At 48.1% G+C, this 23,917-nt stretch overlaps 1 protein-coding gene across 9 annotated transcripts in view; it reads right to left on the reverse strand.

The window, feature by feature from the left end:
* The window catches only part of PKNOX2 (PBX/knotted 1 homeobox 2), a 298,210-nt gene that overhangs the window by 32,024 nt on the left and 242,269 nt on the right, over window positions 1-23,917 (reverse strand). For 8 of the 9 annotated variants that reach the window (XM_086385524.1, XM_086385522.1, XM_086385523.1 and 5 more), the window contains 2 exons: window positions 18,886-19,057; window positions 4,727-4,915 (listed from right to left, as the gene is read on the reverse strand). In XM_086385524.1, the coding sequence (XP_086241650.1) occupies window positions 4,727-4,915; window positions 18,886-19,057 (361 nt within the window). Of the gene's footprint in view, window positions 1-4,726; window positions 4,916-5,134; window positions 5,510-18,885; window positions 19,058-23,917 lie in introns of those variants that run through there. The other variant, XM_086385528.1, reaches the window with a different exon arrangement.

Here is a 23,917-nt window from a genome sequence, read left to right on the forward strand (position 1 = left end):
GGGCCTGGTCTTTCCCAGCGGGAGGTAGAAGGATGCTGAGAGGTGACTGGGCAACCTCAGGCCACGTACATGCTTCGCTCAATCCAGACCCCTTCCAGCGGCTGCTTTCCTGTCCTTCCTCAGGGTCCTCTTGCCCCTGAGCACTGTATGCTCACAGAACTTATCTAGATCTTCAGGTGGCTCCCTCCCACTGAGGTTGAGTGCTCATCCTGGAAAATTCACAGTGTTCTCTCAGGACCTAGTGCAGTGCATACAGTAAGCGTCCCTCCAGTGCTTGGCAACTGAGTGAGAACTGTGGCTCAGCCTGATCTGCCCTGGAAGAGAGCTGGGGTTTAATCTCCAAGGCGAAAGACGGTTTAAGGTTAAATGCAAGCTTGGCGTGAGGGTCTCTTCAGTGGAATCAAGGAAAGTGAAAGTGTTAGTTGCTCAGTTGTGTCTGACTCTTTGAGACCCCATGAACTGTAGCCCGCCAGACTCCTCTGTCCATGGGATTTTCCAGGCAAGAGCACTGGAGTGGGTTGCCATGCCCTCCTCCAGGGGATCGTCCCAACCCAGGGATCGAACCCAGGTGTCCCTCATTGCAGGCAGATTCTTTTACAGTCTGAACCACCAAGGAAGCCCCTGGAATCAAGGAAGAGGTTCCTTGCTAAGGATCTGCCCACACAGGAAGCCTGGGCTCTGCTGAGTAAGAAGCTAGGATGTCATTAGACACAGGCAGGGCAGGATGGCTTCCTGGGGAGGGGGAAGACCAGGCTGTGGTCCAAGCCCTTGGAAACCCCAGTTTAGCTCTCCTGCTTGGAAGAAGCAGTCTCCTCCACTCGACACTCCCATTCTACCCCCTATAGAGAAAGCTCACGCATCGAAATGGAAGGCCACGTGGGGAGTATGCCCAGACCCCATTGTGCCAGATGAGGACACGGTATGGCATCCGAGACAGGGGGACCATGTGAGTAAAAAAAAATATCTCCCACTTTGCAACACAAGACTGGATGATCAGCACACAGGCAAAAGCATGAGCCAGCAGTTTGCAACAAAGCTGGCGGGCGTCCGGAATGTTGATCCTGTGGATCATGTTCCGGAGGGGAGACACCCCTCCCCAGGCCAGGCTGGCGCGCACTGCGGCTATTTCAGGCTGGGGGAGATTAACGTCGAACCATGACGAATGTGTATGCAGATACACACACACACACACTCACACACACACACAGACATGCTCCTCCTCTCTCCTTTCTGGTGCTGATTTCCATGCTGAGACCCCAGGCCTGCCTCCTGCACTGAGTCTCTCAGCCCCATGGGGCTCTCCTTCCTGGGGAGGCCCAGGGCCAGCCCGCACCCACCTTAGCAAGGAAGAGATGGGAGCCTGGGAATGAGGATGGGGCGACACACACAAGGCATCCTGCCCACCTTCTCTTCTGCACACCCCAGGACACTGCGCCGACCCCGCCCCGGCCCCTCCCCCCACTGCTGTCACCATTTCTCTTTCCATTTCTTTCTGCCTCTGTCTGTCTCCAGACTCACTTTCCTCTTCCTTGTCTGCGTCTCTTTGTCTTTGTTGCTCTTTTCCTCCAGTTCTTCATCCTCTCTGCACCTCCCTCTCAAACATGACCCTTGAGACCTACTGTATAGCATAGGGAACTCTGCTTAATGTTATGTGGCAGCCTTGGATGGGAGTTTGGGGAAGAATGGATACATGTATACGTATGGCTGAGTCCCTTTGCTGTTCACCTGAAGCTATCACAATATTGCTAATCAACTAAACGCCAATATAAAAATTAAAAGTTTGAAAAAAGAATATAAGGCAGAAAAGCAAAGCATACCCTTGATATTTGCCTTTCTTTCCCTCTTTCTCCCTATTTCTCCTTCCCTCCTCAGACTTCTTCTTGCCTCTGATTTTTCTCTCTCCATCTTTCTCATCATATTACATCCTTCAACAGAAAATTATTGGTTAACTACCATGCACCAGACTCTGTGTGGTTACTGTCGGGTATAGACATAATAATACATGAAATCCCGTCTTTGCTCAAAAAATGTTTGTTATCCAGGAGAGGAAAACAAGGCTTACACAAGTGATGATGATGCAAAGTCACATGTGATATTTACCACATAAATGGCCCGCCATGCCCAGGAGTTAGCTGAGAGAAAGGAAAGTCCAGCTTTGAGGTGGGGCGTCCAGGAGGCCTCTATGGGGAGGGCAGCCTTCTTACTGCCCTTGGCGAAGAAGCTGGGTTCGGTCCTGCAGAGGTGTGGGGACATCACCCAAACACACGGGCATGGAAAAACAGTGACCGAGGAGGGCCTTGAATGTTACGTGAAAGGATGTGAAAACCCTGGGGGAGCTGGTGATGGAGTTTTTGAGCAGGAGAAGGGCTTGAACAGTGCTTTAGATGATAAAGCCAGCCGCAGAAGCCTAAGAGGTGTGCGGGTGTGAAAGCATGTGTGTGTGCGTAGGAGGGCCTCGAGGTAGCCACAGAAGAGCAGAATAGGAAGCTTTGACAGTAGCTCGTGTGTAATTACCTTATTCACCCACTGAAGCCTGAACCGAGGAGCTGGGGGCAGAGACAGGAAACGAAAGGGGCGGTCTAAGAAGCGGCAAACAGGACCACCTCGCCAAGTGTCTTCTCTCTTTTTCAGTGTCTTTGTTTTTGTCAGATTGTCTGAGCTCCCCTTTCTAAGCGGATCAGAGGCCTTTCTGCAGCGGTCACCCCAGGGCCAGCTCCACTGTCAGGCACCGATGTGATGCTTGCAGTGATAGAGATCAGAGTTCCTTCCTCTTCTCTCTAAACTCAGAGGCATTGGATGCTGGGATCCCCCAGGAAGACTGACTTCTGCAGACAGTATCGCCCATGCCTGGTTCACCCAGCACCCACGTTATCCTTCTCTACTAGTGTCTCCCAGTGACCCTGCTTCCTGCAGGACAAACCTGTTGGCCCCGGGACTCCAACATTTCGGAGGCCCCTGTGGCTACTAAGCCCCCTGGCCCTCCTTTCTTTCCCCTCTACCCTGGTACACCCCCAATGCCAGAGCTCGAGTTGGGGTTGGAGGGCCCAGAAGGGGAAACCTGGTGCCTCTCCAAGGACCTGATTATTTCCAAAGACTTGTGCTAATTTTCTGATATGATCCTCACATCTCTGTGAGGCACTAAATCCTCATTACTTTTCCTGACCGATGCATTCTAATTAGATCAACACTTAAAACAAATTCACAATAGCCACAGGATGGCTTTCCATCTCATTAACTCCTTACTTATTATTTTCATGAAAATTACTGATAAAAATGTGCATCTCCATTTGGTGAGGCCTCACAGCCTCCTCGGCTCCTATCTTGCATCTCTCCCGTCACCGGGGCTGCGCAGCGTCGCCATGGTAACCCACAATAATAGAAACTAATAAATTACAAACGAGATGCTCGTTGAGCAATTATTGTCCTCTTTTATGCAAGTTTCTTGCTAATTTTGATCATAAGGGAAAGTACAATAAGACTCTGAAGGAATGAGTCTATTTCAAGAGAATATTAGCAAGCAGAAGCCTGGGCGGCGGCGTTTAGATCTGTAATAAAGTGATTTGGTGATTTCAAGCAAAGGGAAGAGGAAATAAACTTCCTGCCTCGTGTCTCCTGCAGTACTCACTATTGAGTCCCCCAGAGATCCCCTGGGGGTGGGTTCGATGTGACTTTTGTGGTCAACATGTACAAGGCGTGGCTGGCCTTCTAGAGGTCACCCTCTCCCTTCCCCTGCCTCTGCCAACCTAGAGAAATAGATGATATGTGTTGGTCCTTAAAATTTACAGGTTAAAAATGGCATCACCTTTCTTTGGCACTCTTTCCAGCACATTTCATCAAGCATTCTTAGAAAGTTCAACTGTATCCCCAAGCCTGATTGTCTCATGGGTAGAAGGCTACTGCAAACCTCCTGTGGGATCTCCATGTGCCTGTCCTGGACTCAGAGCTCAGTGGGAGAAGGGGATGAGCCTAGGGCTTATATAGACACCAGTGAGTTGGAAAGGTATTGCCAGGAAGCTTTTATAGTTCATAGGTTTGGGGGGAATATTCTGCCCTGGAGAGAACCCATTCTCTCCTAGAGCACAGAGTTACTGTTTCCACAGCTCCCGGTTCCCAGGATGAAGGTGGCAGGTGAATCTTGAGAGGAGGGGGTGACTTTAGGTGACTTATACAGTGGCCTTGAACCACAAGGAGACAGATGTGCCAGGGTGGGGTGAGCAACTAGAGAATGATCGGGGAAAAGCTGCCCCTTGGGAAGCTTCTGTATTCTTCTATTGAGTGGAATTCAGGAGAGGACCACTTCCCCCAAACCCTCCTGCCCAGAACACAAGAACTCATTAAACCAAAGCCCCTGGAGAATCCGAGGGGTGGTGCTGGCATGTCTGATTCCATTCCCAGCTCTGTCCTGCCTCATCCTCCAGCAAAACTCTCCATCTCCTTAACTTTTGTGCTTATTTCCTGTAATTTCTTGGACCCGGAAGCCAGGAGTCGCTTTGAACATTGTCCCTCTCAGATTTAGTCATTTTCTAGGGAATATTGATGCCCTGGCGTGGTGAGCACTGGGCTTTCAAGGGTCTGGCTGCCTGAAAATAGCAGGAGGAATGGACCAGAGGATGCATCTCATGATGAAAGGATCCAGTGACTCTAAACCATTTCCCTAAACCACGGGACCTTCTGATACCTGGCTTTGGAGCCTGGCTAGGAGTGAGGACCCAGTGCTCTGTGTTACCTGTGAGTGAAGGTTTATGGAGGGCTGGTTGGGGGAGTAGGGTCCCCCGAGGTCGTTCCTGAGCAGATTATCACTGTGCATCTTGGTTTTGAGGCAGGTGATGTACCGGTTACAAAAGTCCTTGCAGAGTTCATTGACTTTCTCCAGCTCCAGCAGGTGGATCCTCAGCACCTGGATCGCCTTCACCATCTGTGGAGAGGAAAGATAGGTGAGCTCAGGTGTGTCCGGATTCCAGTCCCCTCACTGTCTTGACCCTTGAACCCCAAGCACACCAGCAGAGAGAAGCCCTGCTCTGGCGATGGAGGATTTAAATTCTCTCTGTGGGTACATGCAGATTGTTAGCTTGTATTTTTAAATGCACAGATTTTTTTTTTTTTTTACTTAAAAAAAAAATCTATACACCGCTACCCTGGGTCTTTGTTGCTGCACGCAGGTTTCTCTAGCTGCGGCGAGAGGGGGCTACTCTCTAGTTGCGGTGCCCGGGCTTCTCATTGCAGTGGCTTCTCTTGTTGCAGAGCGCAGGCTCTAGGCACTTGGGCTTCAGTAGTTGTGGTGTATGGGCTTAGTTGCCCCGAGGCACCTGGAATCTTCCTAGGCTCGGAATTGAACCCATATGCCTGCATTGGCAGGCAGAGTCTTATCCACTGGACCACCAGGAAAGCCCCTGTTTACTTTTTTGAGCCTCCTGTTATCATAGCTGTAATGAGGGCAGATGTGCTATTCTGAGAACAGCCTTAGAGATGGAAGGCCAGGTTTCCAGCTCTGGGCCTGCCTGTCTGTGTGGCCTTGGTCAAGTGCGTAAGTTCTGTACCTTACTACCTGACAGCTGGACGCAATGACGCCCTTCCTGACAGCTGTGCAGGATTGCAGAAAGGAGCGTCTTAGGGAAGGCACAAGATTTGAAGGGTGTGGCCCTGAACCGGCATGAGGAAGACAGGGATCAGAGCTTCTGGTAAGAGTCCCAAGAGGCCAGGGACCGGCTATTCTTAGACGCGTGGTCTGAGGGCCTCATGTGACGCCAGTCACCGTGCAGACACCCCATCAACGCTTGTTGACTGACCGCGTCATCCAGCGTGACTGAGCTGGGCGCTGGGATACTCAACTGTCTGCGCTGGCTTTTTCCATACCCTTCGGGTGGTTGTACGTGAGCCTGCCGCCTCTTCAAATGGACCTTCCTAACCTTTCAAGGCAAGAGGCTATTTCTCAATTGAACCTTTTCTTTTTATTGTTGCTATTATTATAAAAAGAAAGCACTATGGGAAGTAAGGAAAACAGAGGATGAAAAAGGCTGCCCTTGACCCAATCACCCTAGAACATAATGGGTTTTCTGGGGGAGGGGTTCACATGCACATATGTCAACACAGTTTCAGTCACTTGGCACACGCAATTTTGTTTCCTGTTTCTCCCCTTAGTTTACCAGATGTGTTTTTCTAAGTGGCAGCATTGTTTTCTCTATTCTCGCTTCTAGCCTGTGGGCTTCTAGAAGGGAGACGTGGCATCTAATTTGCTCATCCTGTTATTGTGGTTATTAACACATGTGGATACTGAGTATATAGTTCTCGAATGGGTAAAAGTTATTGAGTAAATATATTTTAAATTATTGCATACCATTCCATGCAATAATAAAGATAATAATATAATAAAATAATGAAAAAAATAATAAAAATTCCATGGGGCTTCCCTGTGACTCAGACGGCAAAGAATCTGCCTGCAATGCAGGAGACCTGGGTTCAATCCCTGGGTCAGGAAGATCCTCTGGATAAGGGAATGGCAACCCCCTCCAATATTCTTGCCTGGAGAATTCTGTGGACAGAGGAGCCTGGTGGGCTTCAGTCCATGGGATCGCAAAGAATCAGACACGACTTAGCGACTAACAGCAATAACATATCATTCCATGTGTGTGCCTTACTTAGCCAATTCCTTATTGTTGGGCATTTAGGTTAATTCCAATTTTTCAACTTTATAAAAAATGTTAAGTGAGTATTTTCCAACTTTACAGCTTATTAATCCTTCTTCATTATTTCCTTAGGACAAGGTCCCAAAAGTGATCGGGAAAAAAAATCTATGGACATTCTTTTGGTTCATGGTAGATATGGCCAAATCACTTTTCAAATAAAGATGTTGGAGCAATTGACCATCTACAAGCAAAACAGTGGATTTTCACATCTTACACAAAAATTAACTCAAAGACCAAAACATAAGGCATAAAACTGTAAAATTTTTAAGAAAGAAAAAAAAGAAACACAAGAGAAAATAATCAGGACAGAGGGCTAGGCAAAGAAGTCTTAGATTTGACACCAAAAACATGACCCAGAAAAGGGAAACTTGATGAATTGAAACTTATCAAAGTGTAAAATGTTTGCTCTTCAAAAGACCCTGTGAAGAAGATGAAAAGACAAACTACAGAACAGGAGAAAATATCTGAAAAACACGCATCTGGCAAAGGACTTATATCTAGAATATATAAAGAACTCTCAAAACTAACCAGTAAAATAACAAGCAATCCAATTAGAACACGGGCAAAAGACAGCATCAGACATTTCACTGAGGAGGACACATAGATGGCAAATAGCCGCAGGAAAAGATGTTCAGAGTTACCAGGGAAGGGTCTTCGCTGGCGGCTCAAATGGTAAAGAATCTTCCTGCAAAGCAGGAGACCCAGGTTCTACCCCTGAGTTGGGAAGATCCCCTGGAGGAGGGCATGGCAACCCACTCCAATACTCTTGTGTGGAGAATCCCACGGACAGAGAAGCCTGGTGGGCTACAGTCCATGGGGTCACAAAGAGTTAGATACAACTGAAGTGACTTAGCACACATGCATGCATCATCAAGGAAATGCAACTTACAACCACAGTAAGGTGTCACCACACACCTATCAGAGTGGTTAACATTAAAAATAGAGATAACACTAAATGTTGGCAAGGAATTAGAAACTGGATCACTCATGTGTAACTGGCGGATATAAAAAATGGTCCAGCCACTCTGGAAAACAGCAGAATAGTTGATTACAAAACTGAATATATACCATCCAGCTCAGCAGTTGCATTCTTGGGCATTTATCCCAGAGACACAAAAACATGTGTTCACCTCAAAACGTGTATATTCAAAGAAATCTTATTTTTAATAACCCCAAGCTGGAAACAACCAAAATACACCTCAACAGGTGAATGGATAAAGAAACTATGGTACATCTGTATCATGAAATCATACTTAGCAACAAAAACAAACCACTGATATACTCAACTACTTGGATGGATTTAAATGGAATGATGCTGAGAAAAAAAGCCAGTCTCAGAAGGCTACATACATAATGCCATTTATACAACATTCTTTTCTTCTGTTTTTATATATAGAACATTCTTTAAATGACTAAATTTTAGAGATAGAGAACAGGTCAGTGATGGCTAGGGGGTATGGTGGGGGAGGGAGGGAGGGACTGCTCTGTATCTTGACAGTCGTAGTGTCTCCATGAATACACACGTGACAAAGTGGCACAAACTAAACACACACGCATACCGCTATGACGATGTGTAACACTAGTGAAACCTGAATAAGTTTGGCGGTCATACCATTGTCATTTCCTGGCTGTGAAACTGTCCTCTAGCCATGCAGAAAGGGAATCAGGTCTTCGCTATACTAATTCTTACAGCTGCGTGTGAATCTACAGTTACATCAAAATAAAAAGTAAAAAGAAAAGGTGGTTGCCTTCCAAGACGATTGATGCTGACATAAGCCATGTAGAGGCGTCTTACGTTAATCCCACGCTCCTAGCTTTTGGCCAACATCTTGATGCCCAGGAAGTCTTGTAAGGGCATCGCTCCCAGAGAATCCTATTGTCCAGGTGTGTTGGCCACACCATCCCTGAGCCTCATCAGCATTTCAAGTGGAGAGTGATAGAGGAGCCCCCAGACTCTCATCTGGATTGTCTAATAGGTAGGGATTCAGTTCAGTTCAGTTGCTCAGTTGTGTCCGACTCTGCAGCCCTATGGATTGCAGCACGCCAGGCCTCCCTGTCCATCACCAACTCCCTGAGTTTACTCAAACTCATGTCCATTGAGTCGGCGATGCCATCCAACTATCTCATCCTCGGTCGTTCCTTCTCCTCCCGCCTTCAATCTTTCCCAGCATCAGGGTCTTTTCTAATGAGTCACTTCTTCGCATCAGGTGGCCAAAGTATTGGATTTTCAGCTTCAGCATCGGTCCTTCCAGTGAATATTCAGGACTGATTTCCTTTAGGATGGACTGGTTGGATATCCTTTCAGTCCAAGGGACTCTCAAGGGTCTTTTCAAAAGCACCAATTCTTCGGTGATCAACTTTCTTTATAGGGACAGGGATTGTGCTTGGCTAATTAAAGGTTCTTGGAGAATTAGATGAAGTATCACTCAGAGGCAGAAACTGACAAATATATATTTTCCTCAGTAATCAATGTAAAGAAATAAGAGGAAAACAATAGAATGGGAAAGACTAGAGATCTCTTCAAGAAAATTAGAGATACCAGGGGAACATTTCATGCAAAGATGGGCACAATAAAAGACAGAAACGGTATGGACCTAACAGAAGCAGAAGATATTAAGATGAGGTGGCAAGAATACACAGAAGAGCTATACAAAAAAGAACTTAATAACCAGATAACAATGATGGTGTGATCACTCACCTAGAGCCAGACATCTTGGAGTGTGAAGTTAAGTGGGCCTTGGAAAGCATCACTACGAACAAAGCTAGTGGAGGTGATGGAATTCCAGCTGAATATTTCAAATCCTAAAAGATGATGCTGTGAAAATGCTGCCCTCAATATGCCAGCAAATTTAGAAAACTCAGCAGTGGCCACAGGACTGGAAAAGGTCCATTTTCATTCCAATCCTAAAGATGGGCAATCCCAAAGAATGTTCAAACTACTGCACAATTGCACTCATTTCATAAGTGGGCAAAATAATGCTCAGAATTCTCCAAGCATGGCTTCATCAGTATGTGAACCAGAACTTTCAAGCTGGATTTAGAAAAGGCAGAGGAACCAGAGATCAAATTGCCAACATCTGTTGGATCATAGAAAAAGCAAGAGAGTTCCAGAAAAACATCTACTTCTGCTTCAATGACTGTGTTAAAGCCTTTAACTGTGTAGATCACAACAAACTGTGGAAAATTCTTCAAGAGATGAGAATACCAGACCATCTTACCTTACCTACCACCTTACCTGACCTGTATGCAGGTCAAGAAGCAACAGTTAGAACTGAACATGGAACAACAGACTGGTTCCAAATTGGGAAAGGAGTATGTCAAGGCTGTATATTGACACCCTGCATATTTAGCTTATATGCAGTGTACATCATGCAAAATGCCGGACTGGATGAAGCACAAGCTGGAATCAAGATTGTCAGGAGAAATATCAATAACTTCAGATATACAGATGGCATCACCCTTATTGCAGAACATGAAGAGGTACTAAAGAGCCTCTTGATGAAAGTGAAAGAGGAGAGTGAAAAAGCTGGCTTAAAATTCAACATTCAAAAAACGAAGATTATAGCATCTGATCCTATCACTTCACGGCAAATAGATGGGGAAACAATGGAAACAGTGACAGATTTCATTTTCTTGGGCTCTAAAATCACTGCAGATGGTAACTGCAGCCATGAAATTAAAAGGCACTTGCTCCTTAGAAGAAAAGCTATGACCAACTTAGGCAGCATATTAAAAAGCAGAGACATTACTTTGCCAACAAAGGTCCATCTAGTCAAAGCCACGGTTTCTCCAGTAGTCATGTATGAATGTGAGAGTTGGACTATAAAATAAGCTGAGCACCGAAGAATTAATGCTTTTGAACTGTAGTGCTGGAGAAGACTCTTTAGAGTCCCTTGGACTACAAGATCAAACCAGTCAATCCTAAAGAAAATCAGTTCTGAATATTCATTGGAAGGAACGATGCTGAAGCTGAAGCTCCAATACTTTGGCCACCTGATACAAAGAGCTGACTCATTAGAAAAGACTCTGATGCTGGGAAAGATTGAAAGCAGGAGAAGGGGATGACAGAAGATGAGATGGTGGGATGGCATCACCGGCTCAATGGACAAGAGTTTGAGCAAGCTCTGGGAGATGGTGAAAGACAGGGAGGCCTGGTGTGCTGCTGTCCATAGGGTCGCAAAGAGTTGGACACAACTGAGTGACTGAACAACAGCTTTCGATAGGCACCAAGAACTAGATATCTAGCGCCTCTATCAGTACAATCTCTCTCAATTTTAAAAAATATTTGCGTATTTGTCTGAGCCAGGTCTTAGTTGCACTATGTGGGATCTGGTTCCCTGACCAGGGATCAAACCCAGGTCCCCTGCATCGGGAGGGTGGAGTCTTAGCTGCTGGATCAGCAGGGAAGTCCCTACAACCTCCCTTAATTTAACATTATTATTTCGACAAATAGTAAGTCTCATTAAATGCCAAACGCTGTACAAGACCTCTCACTCGAATAAGATGCCAGTCAGCTTTGTCTTCTCCAGCCAAAATAATCCTAATTCCTTAAACCTTTCTTCTTTTTCTCCTCCCTCTGTTCCTTCTTCCTTCCATCCTTTCGTTTCTTCTTTCCTCTTTCTCCGAGCTTTCCTTAACTGGACTTTTTCCTTTTCAATCAACATTTACTCACTTTAAAATCTTTCTGTGAATACACACACATACACACACACACACAGGAAAGTACACATACCTATAGTCGATAAATACTTCTTATGTAAAAAGAATCAGAAAATACAATTAAATAGAACAAAATAAAATCTACACAGAATAGCTTTGCTCAGATGAAATACACGTGCAATGTGTTTAAATCAGATCTGATGCACAGTGGCCGAAAGTGGACCTACCTTTTGGTTTAATGAAGCACAGGTGAAGGATTACTTTTTTATGAGATAATAGACTTGGTTTAAAGATTTAAGAACATAGAGTAAATCACAATGGTATTCCAAGGCAATGAATATGTAGGATCTATTCAGTATTAGAGAAAAAAGTGGGCAATGCCATTAATATGGGGCAGCTGCCTGGCATAGCACAAAGCCTGTGGGATTTACCGTCAGCCCAGATTTGAGCCCAGGCCTACTGTTTACAGATTGAGTGACACTGGGCTAATTCCACGACTTCCCTTAGCCTCAGTCTTCCTCATCCCTGACTCACAGGATTTGATTAGGGCTAAAAGAGATAATAATGTGAAAGTGCTTTATAAACCACAGGGAACCAAAGGCATATACATTTTTGCAACCTCTTTTAATGATTTCTAATATCCTGTTGGCTTTTCTATTGCTATTCCATTTTCAGAGAGTGGAAAAATAATCATCCCCAGTTTTTTCTTCTATATTTATGTTTCGTGAATCATCCTCTAGCTTATTTCTAATGCAATTTTGGGTTTTTGCCTCTAAATCAGAATAAAACTCTGGTGTATTAAACTATTTCCCTAAGTGATCGATGTCATGTAAAAGGTTATTCCAAATCTTCTAGTGCAATGAACAGTTCCATTTAATTTAATATCATCAACAACTGTGATGAATGTATCCTTAATTCCTTTTCTCCCAGTTTGGCTTCATCTTTTAGCTTCTCTCCCCACCCTTCTCTTTCAAAATACTAATTAAAAAAGCAGCCCTCTTTTTCTAAGTAGCATCCTTCACTAAAGCAAAACAAGCTGCACTCTTACATTTTAGTCTCATATAGCACACGGGCCCCACATGCGTGTGTGTGCTCAGTCGGGTCTGACTCTTTGTGACCCCGTGGACTGTAGCCCGCCAGGCTCCTCTGTCCATGGGATTCTCCAGGCAAGAATACTAGAGTGGGTTGCCATTTCCTCCTCCAAGGGATCTTCCTGAACCAGGAATCACTTAGGTCTGAACCTGCATCACTTAAGGCTTCCTGCATTGGCAGGTGGATTCTTTACCCCAAGGGCCACCTGAGAAGCCCGCATGGCCTCACAAGTCTCAGGAAAGCCCACAGGATGGGACGAGCCTCTCTTTCTCCGGAAAGTCCCTTGGTGTGATGTCCTAAATCTATTATTTTCTGAGTATTTGGAACCAGACCTTTAACTTCATCTGTAACATGTAAGCTGATCAATAATACACCAAAGAGCTGTTGTGAACAGCTTCACATGGTTGAATGAAACCATGTACACGTGTGTCCTGGGCACACAGCAACTGTGTTGTATGTCGATTATTTACATCAACGTGCCCCTCCCTCCTCCATCAAGCACTTTTCTGAAAAGTGGCCTCTCTTGTAAGCTTGCGACCTCTTCATTTGATATAATAAATCCTTGCCTTTCAAAGCATTTATATACATAGCATTTTACAATATGCAAAACGCTTCTCTCTCCATTACTTCATTTGAGTCGCATAAACCTGGGGACCCACAGGCACAGTTATCATTCTCCTGGAGAACAGGAAATCAAGACCCAGGGGTTAGGTAACCTGCGAAATTCCAGGCAGCAATTAGGGAGTAGCTCTGCCCTGGAGGGTAGACTCCTTTTTCCCTCTCCTTCTTCTGCATTTTGGGAAGCTGGAATAGTCTGCTTCACGTACAGATGAATCGGTAAACATGCATTCCTTCAAGTGCTCTGAAGTGCTTCCTGTGTGTCACTAGGGCAGCTGGAGAAGGCAATGGTACCCCACTCCAGTACTCTTGCCTGGAAAATCCCATGGATGGAGGAGCCTGGTAGGCTGCAGTCCATGGGGTCGCTGAGTCGGGCACGACTGAGCGGCTTCACTTTCACTTTTCACCTTCATGCATTGGAGAAGGAAATGGCAACCCACTTCAGTGTTCTTGCCTGGAGAATCCCAGGGATGGGCGAGCCTGGTAGGCTACCGTCTATGGGGTCACACAGAGTTGGACACGACTGAAGTGACTTAGCATAGCATAGGGCAGCCAAAGCTAAAATCTAATTGGGAATTTTTCCAGGCCAGCCCAGCCTGGCCTGAGCAGTTGGAAGGGTGGGGTCCCTGGAACAAGGCCTGGAACATGGAAGAAAGGTGAAGACCAGGGGCTAGAGACTGCCAGATGACTGAGGAAGCGGACGAGCACTTAGGGAGGCTACCACGCAGGACAAGTTAAATACTTTTAAGTCACAATGTGGCACTTCCCCCACCTCCTCCTCAGACTCTGGAGAGGCCTTGTGGTTCAGGGAAAAGAGGTGGGCTTCAGGAGCTAGACAAATCCCAGCTCTGTAACTTAGTGACTACAGGGTTCTCAGTCTTGGATTCTCCCTTCTGTAAAATGGGTATAATGATAACCCCTCCCAGGGCTATCTCGAGAATTAAATAGCAGAGCTGGGTGCTAGGAAATAGTGGATTTTGGAGGCTGAGTCTGGGGCCCTCCACCTTCTGGGATGCCCTGCAGGATTCACATGATCTCTGTACTTCCTTGTTCTCATCTGTAAAATGGGATCATAACAGCAACTCCCTCAACATCATACTGAGGATGGAAGGAGATTTGGCCAGAAAAGAACTAAAGACGAGTGCAGAGGAAGTACTAAGAAAAGACGGCGTCTAGGGCCGCATAATTGCTGAGTGTGGGCCAGGGCTCCATGCCTGTGTTTGACTCACGTTTGAGCTGCGTGGTCTTGAGCTATGATTTCACCTCATGTCGCAAGATCCTCATCTTAGTGAAAGTCGCTCAGTCCTGCCCAACTCTTTGTGACTCCGTAGACTGCAGCCCGCCAGGCTCCCCTGTCCATGGAATTCTCCAGGCAAGAATACTGAAGTGGGTAGCCATTCCCTTCTCAGGGCATCTTTCTGACCCAGGGATTGAACTTGGTTCTCCTGTGTTGCAGGCAGATTCTTTACCATCTGAGCCACTAGGCTTCTCTCATCTTTAAGCCCTCTCATCTTAAAATAGGGATAGTAATAATCTGTGCCTTGTGGGTCTGAAAAGAGGATTAAATAAGATAATACAGGTGTAGTGTTTAGGACGACAGCACCTGGAACCCAGTAAGTATGCTATAAATGTTATTTATTACTGGCTTTGATTATTATTTCCTTTCCCTGTTCTGGGGTCTTGTGGGATTTTCTACTCCTGTCGAGGTGAAGAGGGTCTGGACAGAAGGCAGGAGGGAATGACTCTCTGAACGGGTGCTGCCTGGGGTCCCTGTGGACCCATGGCTCCAGCCTGCCTCCTTCACGTGTCTCCATATTCACAACCTCTGGCCTCTGCACCCCACCCCCTTCAGAGAGGGCCCAGGGGCCTGGGGGGCCCCATGTTGGAGCTGGCTTTGCGATCAGGCAGCTCTAATCTGTCCCGTGAGCCCCACCAGAGTCTCATTAAAACGTGCCCCATAAATGTTAAAAAATTTACACATAAAAAATTCCATGCATGAAACTGAAACCGTACGTTTTACAGCCTCAGTTTGAAATCTTGCATAATATATAAAACCTCGGCCCTGCACTGGGGGCCCGTAAATCAGATTTTATAAAACAAAAAGCTTTTGCCTTTCAAAGGGGTTTGGGGAACTTGCAAATTTTACAAACTGTACCAACTGCCAGTCAGAGGCTGCTGGGCCCAAATAGGGGATCGATGGGCCAGGTGACAGAGGGCTGGTGAGCACTGGGGTATGTGTGTGGGAGTTGGAGCCGGGGCAGGGGGTGGGGAGTGTCCCTGGGGGAGCTGACCAGGGGAAAGCCACCCCCATGGTACTGAAATGGGGAGGTGGAGAGGATCAGGGAGTGTGTGTACCAGGGGGAGAGATGCTTATTTTTTTATTTTTTATAATTAATGTCATATGTTTTTATTATTCAGACTTGCACTCCTCTTCACCTTTCATATCAGGGTTGTTTTTTGTAAGATGGTCATTTATAAATGAGGGCTTTGCTGCCCCTGGGGAAGCAGAGAGGTGGGTGATGGAGTGGAAGGAGTCAGCAGACCTGGGCGCTGACAAGTCACCGCCCTTCTCCGGACTCCAGTGTCCCCATCTGTAAAATGGACATGCTGCTCTCCATGCTTGGGGTTTTCCCCCAGTGTTTTATGATTCTAAGTTTATATTCCGGCAGCTGGCTAACTGAGAAGGAAGGTTCACTTAGAAACCTACACTCTGGGAACCTCTCTGGTCTCTGAACATCTCTGGGAGGGCTTTGTCAGCCATGGTTCCCATGGGAACCTGTCAGGAGATCGCAGGAGCCAGGGAGGTGGACACAGCGATTTGCTTGGATGGGAGGAGAGGGACCAGCAGGAGCGGGGAGGACCCATGTCTGGGGGGTGGTATGCCTGGTGGGGCTGGGGAGCAGGCAGGATCTGAGCCCCGCTCCAGGATCCAGGGTGGGACAGTTTGGGGGGATCCCAGTATCCTCGTGACAAGCCCATCTGTGAAAGTCAACATTCAAGGGCAAAGGAAAGCCGCCCTGACACACATATATATAAAAAATAAATCTCTCAATTATCTCAGCTCATTTGCTTGGGGTCTCATTTTATGTCCCTGCTCCGCTGCGCAGTATATCTGTCCGGATAAAGAGTTACAGTCCGCTGGGCTACGTGTGCGGGGTTGTAAAAAATACAGATGCCAAATTAACTGGCTGTGGCACTCGGCAGCTGATTGAGCTGATAATGACGCGATCTGACCTTTTTCTAATTTCTAATTATGTGCATCTCGGCAGTGCCGGCTGCACGACTCTTGTTCTAATGATGGCTCCTGTGGTCGGCCTCCTCACCTCCCCCCTCCTGACACAGGACCACACGTGGGAGGCAAAGGGCACTGCCTGATCCCAGCCCCAACCCCCTGAAAGTTTCAGGCTCTCCGCCACATGGTCTCTCTGATGGCCTGGAGGTGAGGTGAGGCGGCTGGAATGCCTGGCCTTAGTGATACTGCATTTGACCTTAACCTTCTGGATGCCACGCATTTTCAAAGGCCATTTAGTTCCACTAGTCATGGCGTTTATTTTTCATGACAGTCACAGGAGGCAGGTGTACTGGCTCTACAGATGGGGAAACCGAGCTTCAAAGGAGCTGTCGTCAAAGTCTCCCAGAAGGTGAGCTTGGCCTCGGGTCCTTGGCTCCTTCAACCACCTCCATTTAAATAATTGATTCATCCATCAGTCATTGACTGTGGTCAACTCCCCCAGGTAAACTCCTCCGGGTCCATGTGAGGGGTGGGCGGTGCTAAGCCTGTTCCGCCAGTGGATGACTCCCAGCCTATCACTTGGGATAGAAGCCCAGGGAGCACCAGGGGTCTGGGGCCACTGGGGCACCTCCTCCAGCAACCCCACCCTCAGATTAGGCATGGCACATGGTGGATACTACCGCGTCTTGCTGGATTAGATGAAGAAATCTGAGTCTTTCCGTGAGCAGACCCCTGAGAGACCCAGGTAGTGTGGGCCAGGGGAGAGCATGGAGATGGTCACTTTTTGGTATTTCCAGGCTGTACTCTTGGGTTGACCAAAAAGTTTGTTCAGGTTTCCCCACTACATCTTATGGAAAAATCCAAATGAACTTTCTGACCAACTTAATAGAATAAGAGGTTGTCCTGGGGCTGGGAGGGGGAGGTGTCTTCCAGAACTCACCTGGCAGGTGGCAGTGGGCAAGTTTGTGAGGTTGGTTTCGCCAGGACTCCTACTTCTGAAGAAGTTTATATTCTTTCGTATTACTCAGCCTATTTTAGGTATTTCCCACCAATTGAGGCCTCAGCTTCTTTGGGGGGTCAAGTGAAGGGAGTGTTCATTCCAGCTCCCACACAAACGGCTGCCTCACATCCTGGCCCCATGACTGCTGCAGGGGTAGCTTCTAAAGACCTGATTCACAATTGTGGTTCTGAGATTTTGATCAGATGAACAGCAGAGGAGGGGCAAGTCTGCCTGCACTAACTGTCCAACTAAATGGAGAACCTGCATGGGGACAACTCTCCCAGGGGACCTGAGAGATAGGGGACTGCGTTACCGGGAAGGATGTTAGCTCAGTCACAGCCAGGAGCCGAGCAGAGGTGCACCTGGGGCTTCCAGAAACCTGCACTCATGCTCCTGACCTTGGCCAAGTGCGTATCCTCTGTCCTGTATCATAACACCATAACACTTCATAGATTTCCAGGCCAAGGAGGGGGGCCTCTCCTGGTAGCGCTCCTGGACTCCATAAAGTATCATATTCAACTCCTGAGAGAAGCGGTGGGGTGGGTCATTCACAACACAGAATAATACCCAAGTCATTTAAGTCTGCTCTGCAGATGCACTGCGTGTGTGTGTGTGTGTGTGTGTGTGTTTCTTCCTTCCTTCCTGGAGTCACATTTGCCTTTCTAACTCTGTTTCCCTTTGGGGAGTAGGTACTAACTAAATTCTGAATGGAGGTCAGCCCTATAATCAATCAACTTGTGGAAGACATATTTTCAGAGTTTCCAAATTTACCATGCACGATCTGGATAATCCACCCACAGCAAAATCAAGAATCGTGGTTAATAATCCCAGGATAACTGTTGTCACGATGAACAAACAGAGTGGTCTCTCCACAGCTCTTTTCTTAGCAGGACTCCCAGGGCTGGACGAAGAGTTAGAGTATCATCTAATCTATTGGCTCCCAAGACTTATTGAAGATTGGTTGTCTGGGAAGCCTTTAAAAATGTACGTGTGCAAGTCCCACTAAACTTACTGAATCCTGGTTTCCAGGTGGAGGGGCCCAGGAGCATGTACTTTTTAAGGCTGTAGTGATGATCTGGATGACAAGCTAGGCTTGGGAGCCTGATCTACTGTATCCTAAATGGGCAGGACATCTGCTGGTCTTCTCAGTAGAGAAGCTGGTCTTCGAGTCTGTTGCTTCCAGTCTTCCTATCTATCCACTGATGTGCTTGAATATGCATGTCACCCTTCTCCTTCACAATGTAGCACATGGCCATCAGCTCCTCTCTGGGCAGCCCAAGACGGATTTCCCAACATGCCAGGATTCCAGCCCTCAGAACATTCTGGATGCCATAGCCCTCCCCTCCTCCCGTCTGCACTGCAAGAGGGTGGGAGGTGATGCTGGTGCTGCGGGGGAGGAGGAAGGCAGAGCTTTGGCAGCATCACCAGTGTGTGCAACTCTTGGTTAAAGGTTCTCAGCTGCTGGAACACCAAGGCCTGCCCACAGCGGGGAAGCACATTTCTTTGTTGAATGAATAAATGAAAGGATTGCTTTTGGGGCATTTGGAGGGGATCAGAGGGCGGGACGACCCTAGCCAGGGTGGGGGTTGGAGGGTCTTTACCAGATTGTCCAGTTCCGGGTCATCGCTGAAGAAGGGTTTGTGTTCCTGCTCCTGCTGGTGAACAAAGTTCTCGATGTCCACATCGAAGCTGGCGGATGTGATGCACTCAGAGCCCTGGGTGGCCTGTTCACATTTCTCAAACAGCAGCGTCAGGAGCGGGAAAAGAGGATGCCTGCAGGGACAGGGAGAGCTCACACATGTGCACTCAGAGACCTGCTGCCATCAGGGCTTCTAACAGTGCAAAAGCCTTCAGGGGCCCACCTCACCTTCCCATCACCTCTTCTCCCAGGGTCTCACTCCTGGAGGAAGGCCCCGTCCCCACAGTCCGCCGGGACAGCAGCAATTCATACCCTGGCACAGAGGATCCAACCTCCTCATTCCTGGGGCCTCAGTGGCTTCTGTTCCTCCCCTACCGGGAGCCTAACTGTTCTCTTTGTCTAGATAAATTGTGTGGATATTTGATGAGGGATGCTGGGTATAACTCTTCAAAGAGGTAGGTGTCCATTTCGGGCTCAAGGTCAACCGGGGAAGGAAATATGGGAAATGTCCAGAAAAGTCCTAGATGTAAACATTCATCGTGGGTCACAGATCCACACTTGGCTGTGTAGAGTCAGCCAAGGGCAGTACCTGCGTGTTTGCAAGTGTCGATGGGGGTGGGGGTGGGGGCGGGGAGGAGGGTGTGTGTGTGTGGACCTGGCTACTCGTCACATGTGGAGGGCAGATGTCCCCACCCGTCCTGCCTCTGCTGGCTGATTCAGTTTAGGTCAGACACCCCACTTACATGTGACAGCTCCCTACACATTTCCATCAACACCCACTTAGCACAACTGCAATTAAATAATAATACGCATCATTACTTGGCCACTGTTTTTCCCCAAGACTGTCCCTGTCTCATTGATCATTGTATCCTTAGGACCTTGCCTTGACACTCACAGCAGGCACTTAATACATATTTGGTGACTGACAATGAACTGATGAATGAAGAATATGTGAGCATGAGCATGTTTGGCGACATGGGCGGTTCTGTGATGGATGGATGTAAGCTGAAGTGCTGACCTGGCCGCTCTCTAGGTGTTGGCTTCCACATCACCAACTCTGGGAACCTGCCCTGATTGCCCGACCCTGAAACCTACACAGACCCTGGCTTGTTTGCCTTACCATCTGCCTTCCTCACTAGACTATCAGCTACATGAGGGCAGGAAGCAAGCCCATCGTAGTCTTCACTCTCTGCCCAGAGTCTAGCAGTGACTGTACGTGATCCGAATAAACATTTGTTGAATATACATGTATGCTATGTGTGAGATGTCATTTGCACATGTAAGTGCATCTCATTCTCATTTCTCTGCAGCCTGAGTGAGCAGCTCTGTCTTCACACCCAGCACCTATGCGTGTGCTTATATGGGTGTTGACACTGGACTCTGGAGCCCCATTCTCCCCACTGTGGTTCCCAAAAGCATATGCACATCCCTCTCTGGCTTCTCACTGAAGTCCCCTGGGACCACGAAATCTGGCTCCTTTCTTGATGAAAATCTGTTTGCTGGGAGAGGAGAAAGCATGTGTCAGGCCTGGTCCCCAGGCTCCTGCCAACAGGGCTGCGGTAGCCAGCACCACCCAGCAGAACTTCCTGCGATGATGAAAAGGTTCTATAGTCTCCACTAACTAACGGAGGCCAGCGGACACTTAAAATATGGCTGCCATGATGATACGAATGAACTGACTTACAAAGCAGAAACAGACTCACAGAGAATGAACTTCTGACTGCCAGGGGGGCAGAATGGGAGGAAGGATTGTTAGGGAGTTTGGGTTGGACATGTACACACTGCTGTACTGAAAATGGATAACCAACAAGGATCTAATGTAGAACACTGGAAACTCTGCTCAGTGTTATGTGGCAGTCTGAATGGGAGGGGAGTTTGCGGGAGAAAGGATACATGTATATGGATGGCTGAGTCACTCTGCTATCCACTCGAAACTATCACAACTTGTTAATTGGCTATACTCGAATATAAAATAATAAGTTCAAAAAAATGGATGCTTTGCCTAGGACCTTGAATTTTTAATTCTAATTTTAACTAATTTTAATTTAAATAGCAACATACGGCTAGTGGCTACCATATTGGAGAGCACGAGAAATCTTGAAGAGGAAACCCAACTACGCTTCTTCCAGCAGGAACACTGTGATTAACCACGCCAAGAAGGAATGAACAGCCAGCCTACAGAGTGTTTGTAGGCAGATGGGGAACCCCTATGAGCCTGTCCCATCCTGGGATTCTAATAATTCTGGACAGAAAGGCAGAAAGTGCTGAGACCCATCCACAGTCAAACCCATACCTGCTGGTCATTCTACCCAAGCTCAAGGGCAGGGGGCACGGAGGGGAGGTGAACTCCTGTCTCCGATGAGCCGCTTGGCTTGGCAGAGCTGCGCTTGGACACTGCCGCCCTGACTCTTGGTTTGGGAGCTGATGCATAAACAGCTGGGCTCCAAGGCTGCAGGCTGGGTGATAGCATGGAGAGAAAAAGGGTCACTATCCGAGGCTAGCCCATCTGCAGCCCCCAAATTGCTAGAAGATCTACTCAGCCCCCTCAGGAAGCTGGTGGGAAGACAATGGGTTCGCTCAGCCAGCCGCTGAAGACAAAGAGAAAACCAGGTGAAGGGGTTAAACTCCAGTCTAAGTCTTCATTTGCAGCCACTAATACCGCAGCATATTATAGTCTAATCTAACCTGATCCCAGTTTAATGCAAGATTCTCCTGGCCCTGAGTGGAATACCAAAGAAAGCCTCCGCGGCTGTGATTTAAGCAGAGCCCTGCAGTAGTTTAGCTGAGGGACATGAAAGGCAAATTCCAGACGGTGTTATGAATTATTGCGCCTTATGAACCTTCCTACTCTCAACAGATGCCTGCTGCCATTTAAACAGCCACTAGATCAATTAGGAATGAAAGGCACAAATCGACTCTGTACAAGGGCACTAAATTACCAGGAACTAATAATCCGCAGCATCGTGCCAGGTGGTGGGGGTGCAGCCCGCCCCCCCACCCCCACGGCAGCGGCTGGTCACTGCACGTTCCTTTCTCACGGGTTGGAAGGAGGGTGGGCAGCTGCTGGAAGGAGAGGGGATGGTGTGTGTGTGTGTGTGTGGGTGGGTATGGGTGTGGGTGTCCGTGCATGCATGTGCACCTAGGTTGAATGTAGGCTGTCAACAAGAGCAAGTGTGAGTGGTGTGTCAGTGGACTGTCCTGGGTGCTTTTATTTGTGTGCACACATGGTGTTATGTCTTGCGGGACGATGCACATACGGGTTGTGTGCATGGAGCTGGGGTGCAGGGATCGTGTGCTGTGAATACACTGTGCATGTGCCCTGTGTTATATGCAGTGTGTGTGTGTGTGCGTGTGTGTGCTACATGTTATTTATATGCAGTGTGTGCGAGCATCGTGCGTTCTGTGTACACAGTGAGTGTAGCATGTGAGGCAGGGAAGAGGGAGCTGCTGGTGGCTACATCTCCCAGCCACCAGCCTTGGGGCTGAGGTGGCAGCAGGAGGCAGGCTCCTCGGCTGCTGTCCTGGCCCCTTTGGACAGGAGAGTGGTCAGGGAGGGCCTCTCTGAGGAGGTGGCATTTGAGTGAAGCCTCCAACGATGAAGAGGCATTCAGGCAAAGATCTGAGGGAGGGGCGTTCCAAGCAAGAGAGGACCAAAGCACTTGGGATAGAAATGAGTGTGGCGTGTGTTTGGAACAAAGTCCAGGTGTGTGTGGCTGCAGTAAGGTAGGCGAATGGAGGGAGATGAAGTCCAAGAGGTGAACTTGCAGATCACGGGGCTCACAGTGAAGTGGGCTTTCAGGGACTGGGGTGGAGGCTCTGTCCCTTCCACTGGGGGACAGTGTACACCTTCAAGGCAGAGCTCTAGCACTGCTCCATCTTATAAGCATCTCACCAGGAGGGGACAGATCTCCCTGCTGTGGGGGGTGTGTGTGAGAGAGAGAGAGAGAAGGAGAGAGAGAGATGAAGGCATACCCGGAAGTGTTTTCTATGACTTATGTCAAGTCTCAGTAGAAGAAAACCTGCTTTCCTTCCTGGTCCTGCAAGTGAAGGGAGCACCTGTAAGCCCAGAGCAGGCTTCCTAGTGGCTGCCATGGCCCCTCTCCCCAGCCCCTCCTGGCTTGAGCAGCACTTTCAGCTCCCAAATCCTCCCTTCATGTCCCACCCTCCCACCTCTGGGTGGAACACCCACCCTGATGCCAGGATCCCTGAGCTTAGGAGCTGGGATGACACCTGTGCTAACCCACAGCTTCTCACATGACCCCCAGGCAGGGTTGGTGGGGCTGCCTGTGGCTCCCCTGCTTATCCATCTGGATCTTCTCATCACCTGGACAGCTACCTGCTAAGCCCAAGTGTGGGGGCTGCTGAGACACTCTGAGCCAGCCCCAAGAAGCAAGTCCAGTTTCCCAGTGACTCAGCTGTTTTTTCCATGGCTGCATCGATGCTATGGGCACCTTGATGGCTGTTTCCAGCCCACTCCACGGCCCCTTCCCCAGTGGCCCATCTTATACCTGCCTAAGCGTTGACTTCCATTTCTAAGATACCCTCCAATGTCACTCCATAAAGCTGGGGAAGAGGCTAGAAGCCACCCTCAAGGAGTCCTTTCCAGTAGCCCTATTTTGGCCCTGGAATGGAGGACACAGTGGCTAGGGCAGGGACCATGGGAGCTGGACACATACGTTACCCAGAACACGAATGGCCAGTCTGATCCAGGCATGGGATGGGGAAGGCGGATTTCCAGCTATGGATGGGATACTGATGCTGCCATTCTTGACATTCCCTGAGCTTCACCCTCTCCAACTAGAAAATGAGTTTTAAGGAGTTTCACATCCCTCTGTCCAGATCTCGCCCACTGTGGATCAGTACCCTTGAGAGGCTGCAAGCAGAAATGTGGAGACTTGGTCTCCAGTGCCCAGATGCTGACGATCGAGATGTGAAAGATGGCCATTAGGCTTTCTTTCCAAAGAGCCGAGGACACCTGACCTCCAGAAGAGCTC

Source organism: Bos grunniens, chromosome 29 (assembly GCF_055505025.1).
Source record: "Bos grunniens cultivar Pamir isolate PY7600 chromosome 29, Bosgru_T2T1.0, whole genome shotgun sequence".
In the NCBI taxonomy this organism is placed as follows: domain Eukaryota; kingdom Metazoa; phylum Chordata; class Mammalia; order Artiodactyla; family Bovidae; genus Bos; species Bos grunniens.